Genomic DNA, 11,094 nt, shown 5'->3' with positions numbered 1-11,094 from the left:
TTCTGAGACTATTTGTCTTTCTGAAGAGTGATTTCTGAAATTTGACTGCTGGAGTATCTTAAAAAAATATGTGAGATGAAAGACTATTTGAGCTCAAGGTTCATGCTGTGTACTTTCATACATCCATGCAATAGCATATTCTGGGGATCCTATCACATTTCAGTGAGTTCAAAGATCAGATTGAATATACAGTATACCATTAGGGTCCGGTAACTAAACAATCTGCTTTACCTTACTTAGTATGAGTCCCCCACTTCAATTGGAGTCTCTGACCGCTATTATAAATGCAAGTAAAAAAGTATCCGACACAAAAAAACAACAACCCCATGCCATTTCAGGCTTTCTAAAAAATACAGATGAGGAGCAAGATATCCCGTATATTCTGCCAATAAAGACAATCCTTTACAAACAAAACAACGAGACAAGTTCCTTTCTCCAGATTGCCTGAGAAGAGTCCTAGGCTTCAGTTTCCCACACCCACATGAATCCTCAGCAATCTACAAACACACAAGCAGTCTCAATATACAGCTAGATACTAAATGTAAACAGCAGAACACCCCTAGAGAGCTGCTTATAAAACCTGGGAAAACTGCAAACATATAGTTTTGAATGGCATGATGTGTAGAATCAACATTCTGAAGCACAAAGGGTGCAAGTCTAAAGGAAACACTTAAAAATCCCACACGCTATAAAAAATACATCGAAATCTAACTATACTGGGAAATGCACAAAACAGGAGGTGATCCACGTAGGATCTGGATGTGTTCCACCATAATTTCTGGAAATATACTCAGGACAACAGGAGCCTTAATGGAACCTGAAATACCCGGTAATAATGAAGTTAATGTCTCCACTTACACACACTACATTGGTAGAAGATGGCAAACAATGGATTAAAAAAACACCTATAATGCCAAATATGACAACAGGGGAAATTATTGCAATACCAACCATCAAAAAACGGATGGCAAACAACTTCTGTATAGCACTTCTCACTGTTGTAACTGACCTATAGTAATATGATTATTGTTATGCAACACCAGATTGAAAGTTGAGAGACATTTTGTCCATAGGATTTTAAACCTTCCACTCAGTAACATAAGAGGACATCTGCAAATGTTGGTATAGCTATTTCTTTCTGATCCCCTTCTGCAAGTTCATTTCTTTTTCTTGTTGCAAGGGACAAGCCTCGCTGGTAAAGAGATATTCAACTGCTATACCAGCTTTTGTGCTTATAGCTTCCTATGGGGTTATAGCCAAAGTAAACCAGAGTCCAGACATCAGATTTTTCAGTACATTTGATATTCACTTTAGGTGGATATTCTTCAGCTATTGAATTACCCAAGCCACACACAGATTCCTTGGCCCAATTCACCTTCTAACCCGGTTCCCAGCACTCTAGCTCGAGATTTGAGACATGTGGTATTTGAAAGGAAGTAGGCCACTTTTAATCCCCATTATCCCGCCCCCTTCCTAATTCATCCACATCCTTCATTCCTTTCAGTGGCTTCTTTTGTAGTAACCATCTAGCTTGGTATAGTTCAGTGTTTCTCAAACTTGTCAGGTTGCTGAAGTCAACATTTTGTATGACCCCCCCTTACATTTAAAAGGTTTCAATGATAAACAATCTAATTTATCTGTATGTTTCATGGGACTGACTGAATATGGATCCTGAAGGGGAAGAGTGTACAAGTAATGGAGGAGCAAGATTTTCTTTCCTTTAGAAGCTAATCAAATTTTCCATGCCTCACAACTCCTTGATTGCTTTTCATAACCCCCCACCGCCCCTTCTCGGGGTTGAGAAACTGATGTAGTTTATTCGCTGTGAGGGCTCATGTTCTACAAGACAGGGTATGAAACTTGCTTTTTTAGGAACACTGACAAAAGTATTGGCTACTATTTTGATACCAGCATTACAGATACTAGTGAGTAGGGCCAGAATCTAGACGGATTTACTTTCTGTTTGGGATTTCATTTCTTTACCATCCTGTGTGACAATAGCACTTCACAGATAATTACCATACCAAGGCCTTATCCCCCAGATCTTAAAAATTAAGATTTTCTGAATCAGTAGGAGAAAGTAAAGTTGTATCTAATAATTAAAAAGTGCAGTGCATTAAGGAAGAGGAGGCTGAAGCAACTTCAGACACCTGAGAACCATGGCTGTCTTGTAAAACTGCATTTATCTTAGTGTATAAAGCGGTTTTGCTGTATTTCTACGATTTCAGATTTGCAGAACATTAGAAACTAGACTGGAAGTAGGGTTTTGCTTGTAGCCTAATACCCCACCCCTCTAGCTTGGACCCAAACTGCAAAGTCTGCTTCTATATCCATCGGATATTTGTACAGTCTGAACCTCAGTCAGCCAATCTCCCTTCACAAAGCCCATTTCATCAATTGAGTATTGAGTTTGCATGCTCTCCAGCCATTTACCATTGAAATAAAACACCTGAAGTAGGACAGATAAAACTTGGAAACAATTCTTCCAAAACCTAAAGGCAAGAACAGCTGTGAGCTTCAGGTCAAAAGTGCGATGTGGTGGATATTAGCCAGAGACAGGGAACTGACAGATAACAGAGGCAGTGTCAGCATGTGTATTCTCATTCCAACTGGCTGCACTCCCTATGGGCTCTGGTAGTGAGATAGCTAAAAATAACATGTCAGCAGGTAAAAAGTTTAATAGGCCATTAAAGGACCCGTAAGCTATGTATTAAAATATTGTTTAGATATTTTAAATGAGTTTCTCAGACAGCATAATGCCCTACTTTTTACCATCTGAGGTCATATGAAAAGTGAAGTTTTCCTGAATATTTTGTCTCTTGCAGAGTAATTAATATGGGTAAAGCATGTTAAGAAAATGTAAGCATTTCCTATAATGACACACGATAAGCTTTCAATAGACGAGCCAAGAGCGTGAGTGCATCGATGGCAAACACATACGGCACTGATATTAGCAGAAGAAAGCTGAGCCTATACTTTAATAGTCCCAGTCAAATTAACCCACAAGGACATATCCTACGTAAGCTTTCCTTCTCAAACACATTTCAATGGAACAGGCAGAATCAAACAATTTCTACGTGTTTCCAGATTCCTATACCTGCAAAACATTCAACTCTTGATCTATGCTGTAGAGAATTGAAGCAAGGGTAATACAAAGAGCTAAATTTGCAACATATACTAAATGTGGATGAGAAAGTTTGAAGTTAACAAAAATGCAGACCCAGGTTTTCAAACGAGGCATAGTTCTATATATTGGGTTATCAAAAGGTTTCATCTCTAGGTCCTCAGAATTAGTCAGTTCTGTAACTTTCCTGCACAAACATCTGAAGATATTTAGAGAACTTTAAAACTCACTGGCATTTATGGTTCTGAACTAAAATAAAACAGTGCACATCAAATATGTTCGAGCTGTTTATTTTACAACAAAACGTTCCATATCAGAGGGCAACTTCAGTTAGAAATTCCTGGAAAAGAAAACCAAACAAAATCGTTACAAACTCATAATCTGTTTCAGCAGCTTTAATAAATATTTTTGTAAAACTTCATAAACAGCCTGTAAATTCACAATACATGTTTTCATCAAGACCTAAAACTCTGGAACCTGGAAAGGAAATCACATTGATAACCTTTGCAAAGAGGAGATAAACATACTTACTTGGAAACAATCCCATCATTTTTTGCCAGACGCAGAATAGAATCATCAGATTCACCCTTAAATAGAAAAAAATGGAGTGCTGAAACACAGTCTGTAATCCCTGGTTTCTCATTTTTAAATGTAAAATAAGAGATGTGAGGTGCCCAGCTACCTAAAGACATTTTTGGAAGCATCAACGGCTTAGAGATGTATATAAATCTGTTGATAGAATGCTATTTGTGTGAATTAGCTTTTCCAAAAGTATTCATCAAATTCTTGGCCATCTTGCAGTACCAGAAAGTGTTTTTAACTTCATATGTTATGTCACTTGATGCTCCATGATATATCTTGTTATTACAAAGACACAGCACCCTGATGAAAGTGCAGAAAAAGCACCACACTGAGTTGGTTTAAAGAAATCTTAAAAGCTGGATTTTTGTGTTGCTTACAAACACCACAGATCCAACACTGCTCTAGAAATTGGTCACTCGGTATACTGGTTCACACACACACAGACACACACTTCAGCTATTTCTTGTACTGATTTCATTACTACAGATTTTTGGACAATTCAATTATACATGTTTTAACCAGAAAAAAAAATCAGAATAAATAAGTGGAGAAGTTGATTTGGTAATGGAATTTGTTCATGAAATTCACCTCTCAAATCTAAACAGAATGAATACAAGCTAGCTTTTTGTTTTACATTTAAAACTGATTAAGGTCTCATGAAAGGTACTGAATTGAGAACTTTAGAAACAGAAATCCTCTATCCAGTGAGCATGTAGAGTAGCACAGGAAGCAACAATACTAACATCCTTACATTCCTCTGACAGTGTGCCTCAGATATGTTCTGGAGGAAGAACAACTTGTGGATAAAGAACAGCAGTGTTTCTATGATGGACTGGCCCTGTACAAACTCCCACTAAAGTCAGCAGAGTTTTTCCATTTAAAGAGAAGTTGGATAGGGTTCACTGTCTTTGTTCCCTTTACTACTGAGTCTGCCAAATAGTGTGCCAGAGGAGAGGTATGGTTTTTGTGATAGACACACTAGTCCACTGGGAGCTGGACTGAGATCACAAACTTTTCACAAAGGCCAAACATGCATCACACGGGGATAAACAGTCCAACCAATCTAAGGTGGAGTAAACACATTTCCTAATTTTCAAGGAAACATTCTTACCATCCTACGAATTGCTCCACAAATGGCATAAGTTTTGAACTGGCCATTGACTCTGCCTGTGACCTTGTCAACCTACAATTATAATGAGAACATTTTGAGTAAGTAGACATGTTGGTAAACACACAATTCTTGTAATACGTTACCCTCTAAAAAATATCAAGTTTGCAAAGAAGAGGCTCAAAAGGTAAATTGTTTGCAGAGAAATGGGTCCTATGGTCAGACTATCACGAATCACAAAACCTAAGCCAAATGTCCACATTAAAAATGACAGGTTAGTTTCTTCACATACATAAAAGGACCATGGAGTCTGATGGATTTAGGATCAGACAACATAACAGGAATACAATTAACCAGTAACAAACTGGTGTATTAACAAAGGCCTGGGTAGAAGATAAAGTCGAAGTCTCTTTTGGGACACAAGTACATATCCAATTTAAAAGTCTGTGGATTTAGCTGCCTTAATGACAAGCGCACTTGTCTGGATTTAGGACTGTATCGAAATTTGGAAGAAGCAGTCTTGTTCGGTGGGCCACTAAATGCACAAGAAAAAGGACACAAATTATCTCACTTTTTCAAGTTGTAGGGAAGTTTCCCAGAAAGAGAACATTGAGCAGTGTAAGATTAAACCCCGCAGCGGCCCGTAAAATAGCACAAGGATTTGTTTTTCATTTCTGCTGATCCCCAATCCTTGAATAATGAAATATGGTAAGCAAGAGAATTTTTCTTAACATTAAAAGGGAAATAAAATCACTTAAAAAATGTGCATATTATGGTGATGTAAAAAGGATGAAGTAATTTGCCCAAATCCACACAGTAAGCAAATTGCAGAGACAAAATTGCAAGACTTCCAATTATCAGTCCCATACCTTAACTACGAAGCCACATTCCCTCCATGAATATTAAAAAATTACAAATCCTGTACACAGCACAACAAAGGCAGATTTGCCAAAGCAAGCTGCCAACATAAATTACATCCAATGCTGTTGAGATGGTATTAGACTTATTTGGAGATGTAATACAACATTCACGCTGACATATTGAGCACTTCATAAACGTTAGTGAAACTGAAGGTTCTAAACTTCACAAATAGTTACAACTCTCTAATTAAATCTACATCTGTCATGAGTTATACTTACCTCAGAAATATTCATTTGAATGGAAGCATGGTCCTTAGCACCGATTATTCGGTTGCTAGCAGAGCTGAGGAAAGAGGTAATATGAATTTAAAGTAAGAAGCATACAAGGAGGGTATTATACTAACCGAACAAAGCCTATTAAAGGCCTACCCACAGTATGAATACAGCTGGGCTAGCAGTTTGATGGTGATAGTCAAGGCATCAGAGAGCTCAATGACCATACAGTTAAAAGTAGGCCTGACACCAGATTTAAACCTGGCTCTTATTTGGCAGTATTACACTTAGCTATGGCAGCAAATTATCTTAATGTTGACCTATTTCATTATTTTTAGACTATGTTCACTGCACGTAAATGAAGATAACTCGCACCGGAAATATGCATTCCTATCTGCTCTGGAAAGCAACTATAAGAAACTGGAATGTAGCTACCTACTATGTCTGAGAGGAATGCTACTTATTTAGTAACAGAGCAGTGGTAGTGACTGAGTAGAATCAACTGGCCCTTCCAATAGCACCTCACACAAAATTATTTTTGCCTGCACTTCACATAGTTTATTTAAGGGGTTTACCGGGTTTATCTGAATTTCTTATAAAAAAACTCCCGGTATGTCTATTTAATTCTTTGCCTATCTTAATCCCAGGACTGCGACTTTTAGACTAAACATTGTGAATCCAGATGCAGTGAGAAATCATGAGTTCATTGTAAAAACTCCTAAGAACCCAGAAGGAGCTCACGAAACTGCTCCTGCAGGAAATAAACACATACTCACAAATGAGCAGTTCATTTTATAAGTTTTTGTTCCCCCTTGAAGAAGGTCGGAACAAAATGACTCCCAACACCAATCTGGCCACTTGCTAACGCCTATGTGCTTTTGTGAAAGTTGTGTTTTTCTCTTAACAGTGAAGGTAACTAACTACTGGAACACTTTATCAATTGTCATGGTGAAATTTCCATCAGTGACAAGTTTGAAGTCAAGAGTGGGTGTGTTTCTAGTTCAATAAAGGAATTATTTTGGAGAAGTTTTATGGCCTGTGTTACCCAGGTCAGATCAGATGATCACAATGGTCCTTTCTGGCCTTGGAATCTAAGAGGAAGTAGTAATGCAACTAAATTAATCCCATCATAGAATATAGTGAACTGGTGCTTTGGTTACCAAGTTTCATGCTTCAGGGCATAAACTGATCCTCACACAGGAACTGCCTTTCACACACCAGGGAGGTTTATTATGGGGACACTGACACTGCTGGATGCAGGAGGCTGCACAAGACTGACCACCTGAGTCAGCCTGGAAGACCCATACCCCTATATAATAGCACCAAGCACACCAAGGAAAGGCACTCACCATTTACGAGGCACATACAGGTCCACAAATTCCCCAGCGTCGTTCTGCATCTTATTTTTCTATGTGGTACCACACAGGGATGTGCAAGAGGAGATACCTAAGGGGACATAAATCACAGGGTCATACCCCACTAACCAAGTACTCAGATACATGTTCTAACAGCCCAGCCCACTGAGAATTGTCCTGCTCAGCTTAAGCACACCTCAGTCTATTAGGGTTACCATACGTCCGGATTTCCCCGGACATGTCCGGCTTTTTGGTGCTCAAATCCCCGTCCGGGGGGAATTTCCAAAGAGCCGGACATGTCCGGGGAAATAGGGAGGCATAAGCCAGGGTCCACGCAGCACGATCCGCCGGGTCCGCAGCGCAGCCCAGCTGCCCCAGCTACAATGCTCAGGCGGGGTACGGGGAGGCTCGGGCTTCCCTCGTGGGCGGGGACCCCCAGGCCACTGGGGGACCCTTCCTGTGGCCCCGTTGCCCCGTGCAGCTTGGAACCCAGCGCCACGGGAGCTGTTTCCGGCGGCGACAGACAGGCCGGGGAACATGCTCGGCGGCAGGAAGGAAGCTGTGGCCGGGGCTGCAGGGACGCGCGCTGCCGAGTGTCTGAAGCCCCCAGCAGGCAGAGGCTGCTGGGTGAGCGGGGGAGCAGGGCAGGCGGGGGCATAGAGGCTGCAGGGCGAGTGGGGAGCAGGGGTCACAGAGGCTGCAGGGGCGGGAGGGGTGCAGGGGCAAGGCAGGCGGGGGCGCAGAGGCTGCAGGGGCAGGGGGTGCAGGGCGAGTGGGGAGCAGGGAAGCACTTAGCAACCCCCAACCAAGATCAGAGCGGGAGGGAGGAGGGGGAATGCGGGGTGCTCATAGGAGGGGGCAGAGTTGGGGCAGGGGCGGAGTTGGGGGTGGGGAAGGGGCCAGGCCCCCGTGGAGTGTCCTCTTTTTTCAGTGTTGAAATATGGTAACCCTACAGTCTATCCACCTTAAATTTTATCCTGTAGTATCTCTGTGCCTTCCGCATAAAACCAATAGCCATAACCAAGTCCCTTGTGAGCTTAATGGAGTCTCTGGCATTTCTCCCTTTTCGCAACACACACAACTCTGCTTGTGGTCAAGTCTTTGTTGCTGGAGGATTTTGCTAGTTTTGGTGGGGATGGATTTCGGAGTACAGGGGCATGTCAGCGTTGTGTGATTTTTATGGTGGAAAGGCCTTTTCGAAAGGGAAGGTTTTGCAGCGTGGCCTAGAGACAAGCAGGCAGATTTGCCTGATCTAACCACCAGGGCCCCAGGACAAATGCTTCGCCCTCAACCCTCGTGTGCTGCGTCCTGGGCTGTGATCGGCGCGGTCCCAAACGTCACCCTCACGCACCGGGCCGGATTCTGATGTAACTGGGGCTGGAGCCATTAAACCCCAAACCCAAACCTGGGACTAACGGGCCCAAACGCGGCCCCGGCCCCGCGCGCTGCCGGAAACGCCTGGCCGCCCCGCACGTGGCGGGGATCGGGACGGGAAGACAAGCTCCCCCCGGCACAAGGGAGAAGAACCGGGGCTTGCTCCGCTGACGGCCGGCCCGGCGCGTGGGACCAGGCGGGAGAACCGAGGCCGGGCCAGGGGGGCAGAAGGAGGCCGGGCCCAGCCCGCCCCACTGCCCCCCCGGGGCCGGGAACCCGGCGCCGCCTCCCCCCCGGTGTCTCCCCAGCCCTAGCGGCCTGCAGCCCCCAGCCCCGCCAGCCCGGCCGCCCCTCGCCTCCTACCTCGCCGCCAGCCCAGACCGGAAAGGGCGTCACCCGCCACCCGGAAGCGATAAAACAAAGACGGGGAAAGACGCGAGCGCTTCCGGGGCAGCGGCCCTGACGTCACCGGCGGGCGGGGGCGGGAAGGTTCTTCTGCGCCTTGGCCTCGGGCTGCGGTCCGAGCCCAGGGGTCTCACGCGCCCCCCTAACAACAAACCCCTGCACGGCCCCGGGGCGGGGCCAAGCCTGGGCCCCAGGGCTTCAGCCCCGCCCCCAGCAAGGCTAAGCCCGCCCTGGCGGCCCCAGCTAGGGTGACCAGACAGCACGTGTGAAACATTGGGACGGGGGTGGGGGGTAATAGGAGCCTATATAAGAAAAAGACCCAAAAATCGGGACTGTCCCTATAAAATGGGGACATCTGGTCACCCTCGTTGTGGCCCACTTTGGGCTCCCAACCCACAGTGGGAGAACCGCTGTCCTAGCCCAGCACTGCAGCGGTTCGTCTACAGCCCACCTAGTTCAACGCCCTGGTACGAGGACATTTACTCCAACTGGAATGGGAGGGCTCCTGCCACTGCCCCTCCCCCGGCTCCCTCCCTCGGGGTTGGGAGAAAGCCTGGACGTGGTCTTGAAAAGCGGCGGCACATAAAGCAATAGGAATTGCGGGTGCTCAGCACCCCTGTGGCTCCGTGACGGCTCGCCCTTACCTAACTCTCCCCCACCCCTTTTCGTATGGAGAACAGTGTCTTCTTGGGAGTAGGTTGATACTGGTACAGCCTTTTAACTAAGCTAAAAAATGGGTCACTGTAGCAACAGAAAACAAGAGTGGGGGAAGGCCTTAGGTGGACATTCGCCTGGGTCAGATGCATGGTCCAGTGCCAATGGGCCAGGACTGGGACTTGGGCACACTTGTTTTAATCCCATTTCCATCAGTAACTTGACTTATGATCTTGTGAAATCACAACTTTCTGCCCCTCATTTCCTTTCCATCTGTAGAACATACTTTGTAAAGTGCTTTGAGATGCTGCACTTTTATATGAATGACAAGAGTGTCTCAGCTTTCTTGCTGGACAGCATGAATGCCTTAGCTTTTGGCCTTTACCTGGAGTCCTCACACTTGTACTTCACTCAGTGGATAAGAAACAAAATTAAAATGAAGGGGTAGCTGTTCTGAGCCTTGGCCTGTCTGTCTGATTCCCACACCTACGTTTCTCAGAGAACATGGTCTATTGTAACTCGCTTTAATCAAAGCAAAAATCCATATGGGATGAAGGAAAAGGGTAGGTTGGAACAGCTGCTGCACTCTACAAATAGTAATGAATGCATCAGAAGTCTAGAGGAAACTGACTTGTGTGCCCTCTCTCCCCCCGTTGGGCTGAAGCATAACTGGATACGGATTACTTTTTTTGCTTGATTGGGCTGTGATCCAAAAAAGGCTGCAGCATAGAAATCTCACTTCCTGACACTTTAGGATTCATTCTTTTTAAATGTGAGCTGCTATTAAAAGTAAGGCATTGAAACAAGTGTCTAGTTTGAACTGATTAGATTTGGAACTTCACTTTGGAGCCATTTGTGGATTGTTTCAGCACAATTGGTGATCAGCTGGCAGAGAACCAGGTTTTTTTGCCTTCCTCTGAAGCATGGGGCATGGGTCAGTTGCAGGTTGAAATTAGTGTAAATAGTGGATTCTCTGTAACTTGTCTTTAAAGCACAATTTGAGGACTTCAGTAACTGAGCCAGAGATTATGGGTCTATTACAGGAGAGGGTGGGCAAGGTTCTGTGGCCTGCAATGAGTAGGTCAGACTAGATCAGTGGTTCTCAACTAGGGGTCCAGGGCCCCTGGGGGGCTGCCAGCAGGCTTCCTGGGGTCCACTAAGCAGGGCCTGCATTAGATTTGCGGGGACCCAGGGCAGAAAGCTGAAGCCTCATTGTCTGGGGCTGAAGCCCAGGGCCCTGAGCTCTGCCACCCGAGGCTGAAGCTTGAGCAACTTAGCTACATGGTGGCCCCTGGGCAGGTGCCCTGCTTGCTACCCCCTAACTCTGGCCCTGGCTTTTATATGCAGAAAAATAGTTGC

General features: G+C 44.7%; 1 protein-coding gene across 2 annotated transcripts; it reads right to left on the bottom strand.

Moving 5' to 3' along the window:
* Positions 1-3,398: 3,398 nt before the first annotated feature.
* Positions 3,399-9,119, bottom strand: RPS21 (ribosomal protein S21). Of its 2 annotated transcripts, none has more exons than XM_054045628.1 (6): positions 9,040-9,119; positions 7,297-7,393; positions 5,954-6,017; positions 4,818-4,889; positions 3,656-3,711; positions 3,399-3,464 (listed from the first exon to the last, which is right to left on the bottom strand). In XM_054045628.1, exons 2-6 carry the CDS (start codon positions 7,344-7,346, stop codon positions 3,455-3,457), a joined length of 252 nt encoding a protein of 83 aa, XP_053901603.1. In that variant the 5' UTR covers positions 7,347-7,393; positions 9,040-9,119; the 3' UTR covers positions 3,399-3,454. The 2 variants fall into 2 exon arrangements, with proteins under 2 accessions (XP_053901603.1, XP_053901602.1); XM_054045627.1 differs by having other exon boundaries at positions 9,033-9,107.
* Between the last annotated feature and the right edge of the window lie 1,975 nt (positions 9,120-11,094).

The sequence above is a fragment of the Malaclemys terrapin genome, chromosome 12 (genome assembly GCF_027887155.1).
Source record: "Malaclemys terrapin pileata isolate rMalTer1 chromosome 12, rMalTer1.hap1, whole genome shotgun sequence".
NCBI lineage: Eukaryota > Metazoa > Chordata > Testudines > Emydidae > Malaclemys > Malaclemys terrapin.
The sequence above is the reverse complement of the archived record's forward strand: the minus strand, read 5'-3'. Positions and strand labels throughout refer to the sequence as shown.